Source organism: Linderina pennispora (genome assembly GCF_002104995.1).
Source record: "Linderina pennispora strain ATCC 12442 chromosome Unknown DL89scaffold_17, whole genome shotgun sequence".
NCBI lineage: Eukaryota > Fungi > Kickxellomycota > Kickxellomycetes > Kickxellales > Kickxellaceae > Linderina > Linderina pennispora.
Genome location: NW_024468265.1, coordinates 96,200 through 111,378, shown reverse-complemented (window position 1 = coordinate 111,378; position 15,179 = coordinate 96,200). Strand labels below are relative to the sequence as shown.

The 15,179-nt window shown below is 53.7% G+C and overlaps 6 protein-coding genes across 6 annotated transcripts; 3 read left to right on the top strand and 3 right to left on the bottom strand.

Annotated features, from left to right (window-relative positions):
* Nucleotides 1–4: 4 nt before the first annotated feature.
* Nucleotides 5–2,416, bottom strand: DL89DRAFT_226915 (DEAD-domain-containing protein; the record flags this gene model as incomplete). Its single annotated transcript, XM_040884834.1, has 4 exons — nucleotides 5–889; nucleotides 1,034–1,399; nucleotides 1,451–1,868; nucleotides 1,914–2,416. 4 exons carry the CDS (start codon nucleotides 2,414–2,416, stop codon nucleotides 5–7), a joined length of 2,172 nt encoding a protein of 723 aa, XP_040740181.1.
* A 1,694-nt stretch (nucleotides 2,417–4,110) lies between these two features.
* DL89DRAFT_249592 (DUF1212-domain-containing protein) lies at nucleotides 4,111–5,396 on the top strand (the record flags this gene model as incomplete). The annotated part of the gene is made up of 1 exon (XM_040885167.1): nucleotides 4,111–5,396. Exon 1 carries the CDS (start codon nucleotides 4,116–4,118, stop codon nucleotides 5,394–5,396), a length of 1,281 nt encoding a protein of 426 aa, XP_040740180.1. The 5' UTR covers nucleotides 4,111–4,115.
* Nucleotides 5,397–5,517: 121 nt separating this feature from the next.
* Nucleotides 5,518–6,075, bottom strand: DL89DRAFT_295652 (uncharacterized protein; the record flags this gene model as incomplete). The annotated part of the gene is made up of 2 exons (XM_040890663.1): nucleotides 5,518–5,925; nucleotides 5,974–6,075. The coding sequence occupies 2 exons, from the start codon at nucleotides 6,073–6,075 to the stop codon at nucleotides 5,518–5,520; spliced, it is 510 nt and encodes a 169-aa protein (XP_040740179.1).
* Nucleotides 6,076–9,252: 3,177 nt separating this feature from the next.
* DL89DRAFT_270336 (uncharacterized protein) lies at nucleotides 9,253–11,084 on the top strand. The gene is made up of 3 exons (XM_040888671.1): nucleotides 9,253–10,535; nucleotides 10,561–10,826; nucleotides 10,861–11,084. Exons 1-3 carry the CDS (start codon nucleotides 9,378–9,380, stop codon nucleotides 11,036–11,038), a joined length of 1,602 nt encoding a protein of 533 aa, XP_040740178.1. The 5' UTR covers nucleotides 9,253–9,377; the 3' UTR covers nucleotides 11,039–11,084.
* DL89DRAFT_270335 (Ddx49-A-prov protein-like protein) lies at nucleotides 11,045–12,617 on the bottom strand. The gene is made up of 4 exons (XM_040888670.1): nucleotides 12,427–12,617; nucleotides 11,832–12,392; nucleotides 11,466–11,773; nucleotides 11,045–11,437 (listed from the first exon to the last, which is right to left on the bottom strand). The coding sequence occupies exons 1-4, from the start codon at nucleotides 12,592–12,594 to the stop codon at nucleotides 11,074–11,076; spliced, it is 1,401 nt and encodes a 466-aa protein (XP_040740177.1). The 5' UTR covers nucleotides 12,595–12,617; the 3' UTR covers nucleotides 11,045–11,073.
* A 1,199-nt stretch (nucleotides 12,618–13,816) lies between these two features.
* On the top strand, nucleotides 13,817–15,179 carry DL89DRAFT_295649 (uncharacterized protein; the record flags this gene model as incomplete). The annotated part of the gene is made up of 9 exons (XM_040890662.1): nucleotides 13,817–13,924; nucleotides 13,956–14,135; nucleotides 14,191–14,327; nucleotides 14,381–14,411; nucleotides 14,446–14,486; nucleotides 14,530–14,670; nucleotides 14,711–14,879; nucleotides 14,909–15,039; nucleotides 15,074–15,179. The coding sequence occupies 9 exons, from the start codon at nucleotides 13,817–13,819 to the stop codon at nucleotides 15,177–15,179; spliced, it is 1,044 nt and encodes a 347-aa protein (XP_040740176.1).

The following is a 15,179-nucleotide window of genomic DNA, read 5'->3' as shown; positions in this document are numbered from 1 at the left end:
TTCGCTACATCTCTTCCTCGCCGTCCGAGAAGCCGGGATCAAAGGAAAACTTTGTTTTCTTCTTCTGCGCCTCCTTGAGCAGCCGCTGCCTGACCTTCTCCTTGCGCGCAACCATCTCCCAGTCGTCCTCCTCGGCCGAGCTCGAGTCCGATGAGCTATTATACTGCATGCGCTGCTTCGCCTTGGCATCGGCAATGACCTCCTCCAGCGTCATGTGCTCGACCTTCTTTGTATGCTTGATGCGCTCGGTCGACATTTCCACCATATCCTTGAGCGACTTGTCGCGGTGGCTGAGCATGCGTTTGGCCAGCAGCGGGTCGTTCTCCAGCGCCTCCTTCAGTTTGGGGTCGCTGATGGCCGCCATCAGCCGGGCCTCCTCGTCGGCGTGCTTGGCATCGCGTTTCTTGATCCGCTTCAGCTTGCGCTCCTTGACGCGCTCCTTGAGCTCCTTGGCATCGGACCACGCCTCGTTGCTTTTCTTCTGCTTCTTCCTCTTCGACAGCGATTCGCCGCTCTCCGCCTGGCGCTTCTTTTCGGCCTTTGCGATTTCCAGCTTCTCAAGCCTGCGCTTCTCACGCACACTGTCCATGAACGGAATCGCGTCATAGTCGGCCTCGTACTTCACAAACCGGCCAGTAGGCCGGCCACGCAGCTCGGGCATGCTGGGAAGGTGCAGGAGCGCATACCCCTTGGCCACCTCGATGATGGCGAGCTCCTTGAGCCGGAAGATAAACTTGGCCTCGTGCTTCAGATACGACTGTACAAATGAAACGAATGCCATTTTGCCGCGGTCATAGATTTCGCGGTCAGTGGCCGACAGTGAGCGCAGAAACTCGAGCAGCTCGTCGCTGCGTGAGTCCTGCGGGAACTGGATTTTGAGCGCAGACGTCTTTTTGCTTTTCTTCTTGGGCCTCTCCTCGTCCTCTCCGCCCTCTTCCTTTTCGCTGTGCGTCTCGTCCACATCCTCCTCCTCAGCATCGTCACTCTCGACCATCTCCCCAATCGTCGCATCTGCTGGTGCCGCTAGTGTTACGTTTCCCTCATCGTCCTGCCACAAGTACCTGGCAGGCACCATAGGAACCTTGCGCAGAGCCAGGAAATCCACATACGCCTCTTCGCTGCCCGGATTCAGAAACACCAGCGCCTGGCCACTACGACCGGCTCTGGCTGTGCGCCCGCATCTGTGCGCAAACGATTTGGGATCGGTTGGCGGGTCCCACTGGATGACGCAGTCGACATCGGGGATATCCAGGCCGCGACTGGCCACGTCTGTGCATAGCAGAATGCCAGTCTCGCCGGGGGGCAGCTGCGAGAACCCGTCGTATGTTGCCTCGCGCTTCTTCTGGATCATCTGGCCGTGAAGCGAAAACACCGAGACCGGGAAGTCGACTTTAAAATACTGCTTCGTATGCTCGCGCTCCTCCTTCATCGTCTTCTTACCGCCCGGCACGATCTGCGCAGTCGGCGACAGCAGCCGCCGCAGCAGCTTCTGGAAATAGTCGACGGCAGCACAGGTGCTGAAGTAGATAATGTACTTTTGTGCACTGTTCATCTGAATGTGTCGCAGGATCTGGGCAATTTTGCGGTCGGGCGGGCAAACAAGGTACTGGATCGATAATGTCGAGGGAATACGGCGCTCGTCGCCGTTGCCATCCTTATCCTGCACCTTCACCTGCACGCGGACCGGATTGCGTAGACCGGTGCGCACCAGCTCGCTCAGCGCCTCGCTCATGGTCGCGGAGAACAAGCCGGTGCGGCGCTGGCGTGGGAGAACCGAAAAAATAGCCGTCAGCGACGCCTCAAAGCCCATGTCGAGCAAGCGGTCAGCCTCGTCCATGACCAGAAGCTCAAGCTTCTTCACCGACACACTGGACCGCCCGCGCAGACCGCCCGATGCTGTGATTTTCCCCGACTTTGTCTTTTTCCCGTGCTTCAGGCGTCCACAGATCACGTCCTCGAGGCGCCCGGGTGTGCCCACCAGAATATCCGGCCCGATCTCCTTCAGCATGGCCAGCTCGTCTGCCGTGTTTGTGGCCGACGACGACCCGCCCACCACCAGGTGCGACTTGTAATTGATGCCTGTGGCCAGCAGAATTTCGCCAAGCACTGTGTGGATCTGCTTGGCTAGCTCGCGCGTCGGCGAGATGATCACTGCCCCGATCTCGCTGTGGCCGAGCTTCAGCTTCTTGCGCAGCAGCAGCTCGAGAATCGGAATCACAAACGCCAGGGTCTTGCCCGATCCTGTCGCTGCCTCGACCACCACGTCGTGGTTCTGCAAGAATACTGGGATCGTGGCCTCCTGCACCGGCGTCATATAGTCAAACCCGTAGCTCGATACGGCATCCAGAATTGGCTGGCTCAGCGCCGGCTGCACGGTGTCCCAGGGCTTGCCAAATATCGGTACTGCCTCGGCCATTGTAGAATTTGAAAAAGCGCAGAAAAATAGGGAAGAAAGCGTCTGCAGAGGCGAGGAGGGCAGAAGCCCTGAGTGGGTTAAATTTTCAGCGCTGCACAGGCTGATCCGCAATCACCAATCAACAGCATAGCGATCAAGCTCACGTGAGGAATAACCCGAGAGAAGCGCGGGACCGCGGAACTCGACGATCGTTACGGGTAAGGAAAGTCAGCAAGAAACTCTGGGGTCAACAGATCCCTCGTTGCAAAAATTTTGGCCCCAAACGTACTGTGAGCATAGCCTGCGAGAATTGCTTATGCCTTTTGCGCTTGGACGCACAAATGTTCGCACGCACAAATAGCCTGCCTCTAGTCCCGCCTGCTTTTACCACGCCCGCCGCACAGCCACGGGCCTTTTTACTTTAGTTTCTTTTCATTCCCGTTCGATTAGCTTCTTCCAAAACACAAGAAAATTTTCTTCGTGCTAGAGCCCGCTCACAATCGGAGGCTGAAAACAAACCGCGCCTTTTATTTTAGCCGTAATATTTTAGAAATACATGGGCGAGCAAAAAGACTCTGGCAGTAGCCAGCGCAAATCGTGGAATTTCGGCCAAACGCAAGGGCCTTCTTCAGATACGGACGCCAGCGCCGACAATGGCGGATCTTCCAGCAGCAGCCGCCACGATGGCCTGCAGATAATTGCCAAAGCCGCCACGCAGCGGAGCAACAGTGAGATTGAAGAGAAGGCGGAGGAAATCGAGATGACGGCCCGCCGACGGCCCACCGCTACGTCGCAGAAGTCGCGGGGCATGGCGGGCCTTTTCAGCTCGGTGGTCCAACACATCCATGATATCGACAAGGAGAATGTCGAGACCACGCAGCCAACCAGTGCTATAGCTGGCGTTGGCCATATCAAACTGGTGCCAGACGCGGCCAAAATTCTCCCACCCAAACAGCAAATCATGCACCTTGGCGATCTCGAGGCAACGAAAGCCCACGGTGAGCAGCAGCTTCGCCCGGGTCTATTGTCGAACTACCTGAAGCTAATGCACCTGGACCGGCGGCCCAACGGATCGCGTAATCAGAGCCGGCAGAACCTCCAGCAGCCGAAACGTAGTGACTCACGGGCATCGCAGGCGCCGACCATTTGGGGCAAGCAGACTCCGCAGGCTCCGCAGACTCCTGATCCGTCGGCCTACATTCCCGAGGAAGGGACCTGGCAGGACATCGAGAAGCCACGGCGGCCCAACCGCACGTCGTCGTCGCTGTCGATGTTTTCGGGGCTACGGCGCCGCAAGGGCAAGGCAAGGCAGAGCACTAAGCGGCCGCGCAACTCTAACGGCAGCCAGTCCAGGCACCGTCTGCCTGCTGATTCGCTGGGCGACGATACATTGGGGAGCCCGGGGTCGGGATTCTTTGCCAGCAAAAAGGTCATGATCAAGGGCAGCCCGGTCGGGTCGCCGCTCGGGTCGCCGCTGGCCAATACCCCGGGAATGCCGTTCCGCCATCTCAGCGAAGCCCTGCCGTATGTTGCCTCGCAGCGGCACCTGACGTCGGTTGCAGGTACCCCCCAGGCGCACACGCGGCGGCCAAGCCTGTCGTCCATGACAGGCGATGTGAGCACAATGCCTGGCGTCACTATAGATGCCAAAGGTCTGAAAGAGAGCTTGGATGGAATCCACGCATTGCAGGAGCGCAATAGTTCGCAGCAGCCGGCCCATATGACGGAGCGGCAGCATATCGAGCATGCTATAGAGCTCTTGCTGCTGCACCAGCGGTTCCTGGTCCTGTGTGCCAAGGCACTGATGCTGTATGGGGCACCACTGCATCACCTTGAAGACAACCTGACGCGGCTGTCGAAACTCCTTGATCTCGAAATGACAGCCTCCACGCTGCCCGGTCTGATCCTCCTCTCATTCGACGACTCGATGACACATACATCCGAAACCAAGGTGATCCGGTGCACCAACGGAATCGACATGCACCGTCTGGACGAGACGAACAAGGTGCTGAGGCGGATCGCGCATTTGGAAATCGACATCCACCAGGCGACCAAGGAGCTGGAGGACGTGATGACCGCACCGCCCATCTACCCGTGGTATGTCCAGATCCTGAACTGGGGCGTGCTTTCCTGGTCCCTGTGCCTGGTGTTCTTTGGTGGCTCGTGGACTGACTCGGGCGTATCGTGCATGCTGGGTCTGATCGTTGGCTGCATGAATCTGGCTGCGGGTAAGCTGAGCGGCTACACAAACTTTTTCGATGCATCTGCATCAATCATTTCGGGCCTGATTGGCGCTGCATTTGCAAAGTGGAGCTGCTTTGGTGCCACTGCCCTGTCTGCCACTGCTGTGCTGCTGCCTGGACTCGTCATGACTACCGGCGTTATTGAGCTGTCGTCACGTCATATGGTGGCAGGCACTGTGCGCATCTTTTACGCTCTTTTGCTCGCCTTCATCATTGCTTACGGTATCCAGCTCGGTGTCGAGATCTACAACAAGCTGGTGGGCAACGATGTCATGGACAACTCGTATCTGGATCTGACCACATGCGATTCGCTGACAAAGTGGTCGTGGTTCGGCACGTTCCCAGTCGCCATTGTGTCCATCTCAATCCTAGTCAACATCCACTGGAAACACTGGTTTACAGTGACTGTCATTGCTGGTGCCACATTCGGCATCTTCTACCTGTTCAAATCCGTTCTGTTTCTGGATGACCTGGCGCCTGTCGTCGCATCCTTCGCGCTCGGCATGATTGCAAACATCTACAGCAAACTCACGGGCCAAACTGCCTATGTGATCCTGCTGCCTGGCGAAATGTTCTTGGTACCTGGAAGTATCGGTGTCCGCGGGTTCTCGTCGATGCTGAACAAGACGGACGGCCAGAGCTTGACGCTGGCCCTGCAGATGATCACCACATGTTTGAGCATCATGATGGGCTTGTTTGCCAGTACTTTCCTGGTATACCCGACTGGCAAGCAACACTCGGCTATGATGACCGTATGAAGAAAAACAAATGTAATATTATCCCGGCATTTTTATTATGTGGAGCATTATATTTTAACACCAGCAGGATAGCGGATGGGAACAAGCATTTAGAATGGCGACATTTGGGATGTGGGTTACGTTAGCGATGGCCAATGCGGTCCCCCTTCCGCTTGATCGACGCCAGAACCACCAGATAATCGTACAGATCCTGGGCGGCAATACAATCAACGATCGGCGACAGCAGCAGCACATAGAAGTAGTGGTTATAAACCTTGAACATATCTCTCCAGCCCGCAGTCAAAATGAACAGGCGGGGGCCAAAGTCGCGCGCAGGGTTGATGTGGCCGCCCGACGTTCCCACGGCGATCGTAGCTGCCAGAATAAGCGCACAGCCCCTGCCGGTGACAATGCTTATGTCCATTGACCCTTCAGAATGGGGTACCCGGAACAGAATCTGTGCCAGGTTGGAAGAGCCGACTGTGCTAAAGATCATCATGGCAAAGAACTCGCCAATCTCGGCATTGTAGTCGTACAGGAACCGTCTGAACTAGCCGGTCGGGCGAGACATCAACTCACGTATCTCCTCGTAAACCACTGGATGCTTGAAGTTCTCGGTCAGGCCCTGGGGCGACGAAGACTGGATAGTCGCGAAGGAATCAACATTCACCTCATGGTGGGTGACGTTATTGGCAGACATTTCACAAAGTGGAAAACTAGAAACCACAGTTTGTGGACTACAAGAGAAGCTGTCTAACGTGGCTGTCTTAATGAATAGGGCATGGTATTCGCTCTGACCCTATCTTTTGCATGAATATACCCCTCCAGCTGTTGATACTATCTGCTGTATGCAAAATAAAAATAAAATAAACCTTCATTCCTGGCAACGATGAGATTTGATATTTGACAACCCACCCCTTCAACCTGCCGGGACCACCATAGAGCCCATGTCATGCCTCTGCCAACACTGTATCTGAGTTTGTCATGGACGCCAGATCGACCTATGCACCTTCCTATTCGAGTACAGTCGACTGTCTCTGCCTGCGCAAACCCCTTTCACTACCCATTTAGGGGAACCGCGCCAGCGTGGCTCGAAATTCTAGAAATGGCAGCAAATCCAGCAAATCCAGCAAGACGGCAGCGGAAAATGGAGGATGAGAATAGCCATCCTGCCAGTTGCCCTTGGCTCAATATCAGCAAGCAAGACACTATGACAGGATGGAACGACCTCAGAAATCCAATATTTATGCAATATGCCACCGGAACCTCCCTATGGATGCAAGTGTGTAATATTGGTGCGGGGATTTCTCGCATCTCCATGTCATCTCTTGGACATGTTTGTCGCTGGGTATTGCCGCTCCCCTAATTGAATGACTCAACTATTTGCAGACGGACTGCTGCTGATTGTTGCCCACAAACTCCAGCTTTCTTCGTTAAAACAGATGTGGACTATCAAAAACTGCGCTTCCTTTTAGTTCAGCAGTCTATTGGGTCGTGTGCAGAGCAGCCATACTGTCCAGCATCCTGTATTTCTATACACTGCTGAGGAATGCGATTTCTCCATGTGTATCAGACACAGTAGCCGGTATGATTCCAATGCCTTTCAATCTACTCAGAAACTGCTATCACATTCTCAGCACATGCTCTGACTTGGACACTTATAGGCTATTTTTGTCTGGAACATGGGAAACGGCCACGATGTAGACTCCGTTCTCTATATGGAATTGCTGCATTCGCATCTTCTACTGAAGCAAACCTTGGCAAGCAATTCTCTAAAAATGCACTGTCACGCAAATAGCTAAATGGCTTTGAAAGATGCGCTGCATCGATAGAGCAGACTGCTATCTAGATTCTAGTACTATATCTGCCTGTGGTTGTAAATAAAACTGAGAAACTCTTTGCTCAGATATCTTCAATGGCAGCTGACTTGATATTAACAAAGCAGAACATGTTAAACAGTGCAATTGTGTGTGGCATCTTCTAGTAACACAATCGCTACTGCACAAATTTGGACATGCTCTGGATCAAGCAAGATGACTGCACGACGGAAAGTGATGAATATTTTCATCGTGATGTTTTTTATTGTTACAAACTACACCTTGCAGAAAACACGATTTGCTCGGTAGCTGCTTGCTCGTTCGGATTCAAAACTGACATCAAGATCCAATCCGACAAAAAGAAGGAAAGACATCAACCGATCCCCTGACGCACATTTGTATAGTTGCGATTTGCCGCAGGCTGGTCAGCTGTCGGGGGCACTCCAAGCACTCACTACTCGCCACAAATAAGGCAAGCAGAATCGTTCTTACAAGTCTCTCCTCATACACCCAGTCAGCCAGCCCCACCTCCAATAATGCCAAGAAAAACAGTTTCTAGGGGGAATGCGCTCCAACTACTCTACTAGCCAACCCACCCTTTTTGCAATTTGCATTTGGGTGCATCGGCGGGTTTAATTTCTAGGAGCAGCAGGCCAACGAGCAAAAGAAAGACTACCCATTGCGATCTGCATTCACAGCCTCAGGCGCTATGCTACATCCAGCCCTCCGATGGAACGAAAGACACGCATGGAAGAGAGTAGTGTGAGCTTTGTAAACTCTTGTGTTCCAGAACAATTCAGAGAGGAGCTATTTGGTCCACTATATGTATTTGATTTAGTTTTTTTTACCCAGTATGCAGTGAAAGAAGCATTTAGAATTATTTGATATATACGGCAGGGAGCACTAGTAGACAATAAACGGAGCAAGGCACAGCGATGCCTCTTACAGAACAGGATTGTGCGATATGCAAAAGGTCTTGATTGCGGTAAAGTGTAAGGAGCGAATATCCCTTCGGAATGAAAGTTGAAATATAACAATGTTCCAACCGTTGTTGCGCAGAGCAACCAGATATTTATATAGGAACACTGGGCGTTGACAGCGCCCCCCGAACTCCGGACTCCGGACTCCGGACCAAATGTATGTAGCTAAGTATCTTCCGGGGATTTGAAGGTGCCAGTACCAATTGATAGCATGCGCTGCGTTTACTGTACTGATGCAAGTATTGAGCAATCAGGTTCGAGCGAGGGGTAAAGGTGCCAAAGATGGACTCAGAATTTGCATTAGCGAGGGGATTGTTTACAAAAGAGAGGAATGAATCACTAGCCACCAGTCATTCCACAATTCAGCACCTTGCGACACCAAAATTAATAATGTCATGCATCAGCTTTTGCATTAGCAAAGTGGGAGTACAGATTCCGGCCCAGGAAGCAACACTGTCGGGAGTGCTGGCGGGCTAAGGAACGGGATTATTGAAAGCAATAGCGTAGGCGTAGATATGAATACTTGCCTTGGCATGCACTCATATGAATACAATCAAGTGGAAAAGAGGGTTGATATGAAAGAACTATGACAAGAGCTCGCAAGACGAACTATATATCGTTTGAATTGGTAGGTTCTGTTACCAAGACATATTTGAGCTCAAATCAATGGTCACACTGACTCAATCAATTGTTGGCTCAACCACCAAAGCAGCATTTCTCAAACACTTTGCACACAAAACCACATCAAAGTATTTTACCGCTATTATTGGACATGCCCAGATTTCTGTGTAAATGGCATGCACGACATCGTATCTTGTGAACTCTAACAACCGATACATGACGTGTTTGTATTTTGAGTAAAAGAATAAACCTGTGGAAACAATCTGTATCTCTGTCACATACGGCCTTTTATCTGTGCGTCCTGGGGGTGTGCTTTGTTCCCTCGTGGCTAGTCTCACGTGCCCATACACTACATACAGCAGCCGCACATCCCATACAAGTCGTGGAGCCGCGGTGAGCCGCAAAGGCGGGAATCTCTTCGGCCGAGCCGTCGATCATATTTTTCACGATTAGTAATCAATACAATCCATGCACCTTGCCTAGGCCATTTGCCATTCTAAAGCAGCAGCAGCTCTTCTTTGCAGTACTCAACGTCATCTACTGTCTCATTTTTCTCAGCATACGCGCGCACGCAGCGATGGATAATGGATACTCTCCTACCAAGCATAATTGAGAACATAATCCTATACCTGGCGCGGCTGCCACGCCTGTGCGACGACTTTACAGACTATGCAGTAAATCTCTGGCCACAGGCGACCCTACGACCGCTGCTGGCGGTAAACCGGCATTGGAGACATGTCGCCTGCATGCACTACTACCAGGCAGCGACGCTGGTGGTGATGAGCTCGTGTCTTGATCTCTGGCGATTCCAGCTGGCTGCTAGTCTGCTGGACATTACCCGGCTCGGGTGCCAGAGATATGTACGGAGGATTCATTTCCTATTCCGCATAGACGATGTAGCGTTCAACGGGTTTAGCGAGATGGTGCGGCAGTACTTGGGCCAGGCTGGAAATCTTCTGGGTGTGCGGGAAGTCCGGTTTACATGCATGTGCCCGCCTGGGTACCGGATACCGGAGCCCGGGCAGCCACGCCTGTGTATTAATGGCCTGTCCCAGGTTATTCGGAAGATGCTGCCGAACACACGGCGCACGACGATTCTATTCGACAACTTTTGCGAGATGAGCCGCCCGCTGCACACAGGCCTAGACGACGCCGTGCGGTGCATGCTCGCGGCTGTCAATTCACCCATATCGCTTACAGTTGGCTTCACCGAAAAGTACCGCGCGTATTTTGTGTCGCCGGCAATGCTTGGGATAAAACACCTGCACATTCACCGGCGAGCGGCGGGCCGCAGTATGACGCAAATAGCCAAGCGGAATTCCGAGACTCTTGAGTCGCTGACTCTTGACCACATCCCGGCAAGCAACATGGCCAGCATTTTCGCTGGGCGCAAGGGCAGGCAGGTCATCTACCCACAGTTGAGGAAGCTGACGGTTAACCGGCGCGAAGCCATGAGCTGGCATAGGTGCAAGCTGCAGTTGCTACTGAACCCAACGCCGATGCTGACCGAGCTGCACTGCAACGGCCAGTTCCCATTCGACAGCGTACAGTTGATTACGTGGAACCGGCAGCAGCTGCAGGCACTGTCGCTAGACCTGGACGTCAAACTGATGAAGCAACTGTACAAGACAGGCGATTTTTACGCGGAGGCCTTCCCAAAGCTCAAGGCGCTGAGTCTGGGCTGGAATCCAACCAACGTCCATCCTCGAGCAGCGGGCCAAATCCATCATATTTGCAATGCTGTTCACGCTGGGGTGCTCAGTCGAGTACGTGGAGACGTCTATTGCCCTGGGCCGGGTGTACCTGGAAATCTTCCAGGACGTGTGCATGGACTCTATCGTGTATATTGATATGCGAGCAATCAGCATCACATGCTTGCAAGCGGTGCGCATGTTTGGGCGTCTGCGCCGGCTTAGCCGTGCCCACTTCTCACTTACCAGCTGCCGCCAAGACGGTCGCTGGCGCATGATGACTGCAGGCGAGCTGTGCTATTACAAAAGCAACCGGGAAGAGTCCTCGAGCGTGCGGTCTCTGTATATCCACAATGATGTATTCCAAGAGTCCGAGTTTGTCCCCGCACACTGTGCTGGCATTTGCGCTTGCGCTGCCGTCTTTGAGGTTCATTATCGCGCCGATGCGGTCGCGCGACATCGACATCGACATGCTGATTGCGCAGACCCGGCAAGGCAGTCTGTTCTGCGACGAGCCGCAGGTGAACAGCGTCAAGCTGCTCAACATGTACTAATGCATTTCGATTTAATAGTAGTAATGTTTGTAATTCTAATTCTTTGGCCGCTTTCCCGGCCGTGTACTGCTGCTGCCGCTGCGCTTTTGTTTCCGGATCTTGTCGCGCTCGCCAAAGTTAGACTCGAGCAAATGCAAGGCCGCCGTGCGCTTTGCCCTCAGAACCTTGCCCATGCCCTCGAGAACCTTCTTCTCGCTGATCGGCATCTCCTCCAGCTGCTTGCCAATACGCGCCTCGATGTTATGGATAAGCTTGATATCGCTCTCCGACATAATGGTAATGGCCCGGCCACCGCGGCCCGCACGTGCAGTACGGCCGACACGGTGAATATACTCGTCAGGGTCGCGCGGCACGTGCATGTTGACAACCAGCTCGACTGAGGGGATATCGAGGCCACGGCTGGCAACGTCAGTGGCAATCAAGATACGGAACCGCCTCGGCACGGAACTTCCCCAGGCTGTTGAGCCGCTCCTGCTGCGAGATCTTGGAATGCAGAGCAGTGACGCGGAACCCAAGCTCAAACAGCATTACGCGCAGGGACTCTGCCTGCTTGCATTGGCCAACAAAGATCATGATAGACTTGTCTTTGCCCACAGTCTTGCCATCATCGCCCGCATCGTCGTCAGAATCGGAATCTGACTCGCTGTCGTCGCCATCGTCGTTGAGCTTTGGCTGTCCCCGGCGCTTCTCGAGCTTGGACACATTCGACATCAGCAGGTGGACCAGGTACGCTTCCTTGACGTGGGACGGCACAAAAATATAGTTTTGCACCAGCGAAGGAAACTGTGCTCACGCTGGTATCGCACAGATGCGTAAACACGGGCTGCTTCGAAGGCTTTTCGCGCAGCTGCAGGATGCTCGGCGTCATGGTGGCTGTAAACAGCAGTGTTTGCCGGTCGCGCGGGATATTGTTCATAATGACGGCCATGTCGGGCGCAAACGTCTCTGTCAACAAGCGGTCTGCCTCGTCAAGCACCAAAAACTTCACTTTCTGGAAGTGCACAGCATTCGCGCTGCTCTCAATGTGATCTGCTAGCCGGCCAGGTGTGGCAACAACAATATGTGGACGCCGCGACAGCTCCAGGGCCTGCTTAACCATGTCCATACCGCCGATCGCCACTGTTACCTTGATGTTGACGCCCTTGCCCAGAACATTGAACTGCTCGGCAATCTGGTATGCCAGCTCACGCGTTGGCGTCAGAACCAATGCGAATACTCCAAACGGGTCCTCTGACAGCTTCTGCAGGATCGGGAGGGCGAATGCAGCAGTCTTTCCTGAGCCGGTCTTGGCTCCGCCAATTGCGTCGTGGCCGACCAGAATCGGCGGAATGCATGCGCGCTGGATCTCGGTGGGCTTCAGAAATCGACATAGCACCCAGGGTATCTACTAGCCAGGGATCAAGACCAAGGTCGGCGAACGAGCACATGGGTGGTGGGATCGATGGCTCCATTGTACTGCTAGTGTTGATCTCAATGCGATCACCCTCTGCCTCGTCACCGCTGACACCACTCTCTAGGTCAGCTGCTATGTCTTTGGGCGGAAGTTCCTGAGGCATTTTCTTAAATAATGTGGAAGTAGAGGCGCTGCTGAAGAAGAAGAAGAAGAAGAAAGACTAGGAACATGCCTGGCTGCAGGCTTGAAAAAAAAAACACTAAATCTAATATCGCCGAAGTAATCGATCACAGCACAGGCACGTGCTCTTGCCCCACCTGATGGAGGTGGCAGGTGTTCCTTTTCTGGCCGAATCAGACATGGGGCTGAGGGCATAAACCATTGACATTACAGACTCTTGCTCTCAGTGAACGTTGGGCGCCACCAGGCGGGATTCCACACATGCCAGGATGTTGACAGAAGGCTGTGAGTATTGTGCTTGGTTGATATACAGCATTGCTCGAGACAAAGCTCCTCAATTCCAGAGGATATACTCCAAAAAAAAAAAGCCGACTAAAAAGAGTTGAAGCACAAAAAGTGCGGTTCGGAACATAGCAGATGGACGCATATCAGTGATATCCTGGGTGATAGGCAATCGCCTTTTTGTCCCTGCTTTTGGACGGCAAGCCAATAATTCATCAATGTCAGTCTCGGAGACTTTTTGTCGCATTTGGTAGGTCTCGCCGGGAGGATGGATGTGAGATTATGTACAGCCGGGATGTCCTGGAGTCCATGGGTGGATGAGGTTGCAAAAGCCATCTGCCCACACTCACGTTGGTCTATGAAAGGTGTGAGCGGAGAGAATGAGGCGTGGTTGGTGAGGGCCAGCATGATCCAATATCCAGGGCGTAAAGGCATTCGGCATAGACAGCAGCACGAATTGGTTGGCAAGTAGCAGTGTCACCTCTCGCCTATCACACCACTAAACTGCATGACCTCTGGGAAAGAGAGGGAGCTGGTCTTCTCTAAAGTCCTCCGTCAGCAATAATGCAATTGTGAATTGTTCCACCACATTTTTAGCAACAGGGCTATGCGGCTTCGATTGTTGGAGCAAAGCTGGCATAATTTCTCTTGTTTGCTTCCAAGGCTATGCGCTAAAACTGCTTCTTTTTTCTCTTCCGACTCACAGAATATAAATCCAGCTCTCTCTCCATCGTCTCCTCTCAGTGCTTGCATGGATTCTCTCTCAAACTATTCGCAGGCAACTATACATCTATCGACTCTAGCACGGCAAGCCATGGCTATCGCAGACTATATTCCAAACGAAATCCTGCATGAAATATTCGAGCAGCTATGGAACGAAGAGTTTATCGGCACTTTCATCACTCGCCGTCGGTCGACTCATCATGATCACGACCAGCGACACATCCACCGCCATCTGCGCACACGTCCAGATCTCGCCCATTCACGGTATGTCGGACCTGGCGTGCAGCAGGTCGCCAGCAGTTCTTCCGGTCGATGCTAGTAACCAGCAGCAACGCCCAGCCCGAAATGCTGCAGCTGGTGGAGCGGGCGTTCGTCGAGGTCAGCGTCGGCGGAGAGCTGGCGAATCCCATTGTCGAGCCGCTGGCGCGTGCGCGAACCCTCGGGCTGAGCTTCACAGGCAGCCAGTCGGAGAAATTCCCATTGGCCAGGGGCGATGCAGCACCGGGGATTTGCAGCGCAGTTTCCAAATACAACAAATGTGTGGATGCAATGTGCCGGACACCCAAGCAGCCAGCTGATCGCCAGCCTCGAAGGATTCTTTCACAGGGTGACATCATTGCACCTTTCAGAGCTGACCCGGCGCAATCCCGACTCGGCGAGGCTGCTGCGTGCCTGCTGCGGCTCGCTGCAGGTTCTTAGCATCGGCAGTGTGTCGGGCTGGAGTCCTGGCCGATGTCCTGTTCCACGATGGCCAGCAGGTCGAGTATCCCGTGCCTCAAGCGGCTCGTGTTTGGTGTGGACTCGCATGCCTAACATCCATGGCGGTCAGCGCCCACTGCCGCAGTGCCCGTTCCCGCACATGCAGGAGCTGTATTTTGATGATACGCGGACGAATGGGCCCGCCACGCGAGAGCTGGTACGCGCCGCTCTATGACATCCTGCTGAAATACGACAACATGGCACTGCAGTACCTGACATTCCCGGTCATTTACAACACGCAGCGCACAGTGAGCCGGCGCAACTGCCCCGAGCTGATGGAGCTGCGGCAGATAAAGTGCTGCTTGGGCGACAGGGCCCTGGGAAGTCGGCCATAGCGACTCGACCCGAGTGCTAACAGCTATTGCGACAATCCCAAAGCTTCAAAAGTACGTGCACCCGTCGTATATTGCTGGGCTGACTGGCGTGCCGACCTCCATCCAGTGTACTGGTCTGCGATATCTGGACCTTTACGGGTGGCCGTTGACCATCTCCGACATGGCCTGGGTCACAGGCGTCGTTTTCTCAGGCTTCAGTCTCTGCGCGTGACATTGGCAAGCGGTGGCGACATGGTCGACCCGAGTGCCACCAATGGCCTGCAGCGTGCTGGCTTTGGTGGTAGGAGCGACTGGCCGCGCACTGACTGTGCCAGGAATTTCACAGGACTGTTTGCCTGTCCTGGCGGCTATGCCATGCGTTAGCGACCTGCTTTTGTACAGCGATGCCTATGCGCATGTGCGCAGCGAGCTGCAGAGGCTTGAGAGCCACGGTACTATGTCGCGCCTTGGCCAGGGCCCGCATCGCTAA

Excerpts from the sequence above, each read along its gene's own strand:
- DL89DRAFT_270335 (XM_040888670.1), bottom strand. The coding sequence starts at position 12,594 with ATGCCTCAGGAACTTCCGCCCAAAGACATAGCAGCTGACCTAGAGAGT. Across the intron at positions 12,393-12,426 it reads TTGGTCTTGATCCCTGGCTA|CCCACCGAGATCCAGCGCGC; the intron begins GTAGATACCCTG and ends CGATTTCTGAAG. Across the intron at positions 11,438-11,465 it reads TTCCGTGCCGAGGCGGTTCC|CCGTGGCCTCGATATCCCCT; the intron begins GTATCTTGATTG and ends TGACGTTGCCAG.
- DL89DRAFT_270336 (XM_040888671.1), top strand. The coding sequence starts at position 9,378 with ATGGATACTCTCCTACCAAGCATAATTGAGAACATAATCCTATACCTG. Across the intron at positions 10,536-10,560 it reads TCCATCATATTTGCAATGCT|TACGTGGAGACGTCTATTGC; the intron begins GTTCACGCTGGG and ends TGCTCAGTCGAG. Across the intron at positions 10,827-10,860 it reads TCCTCGAGCGTGCGGTCTCT|TTTGTCCCCGCACACTGTGC; the intron begins GTATATCCACAA and ends CAAGAGTCCGAG.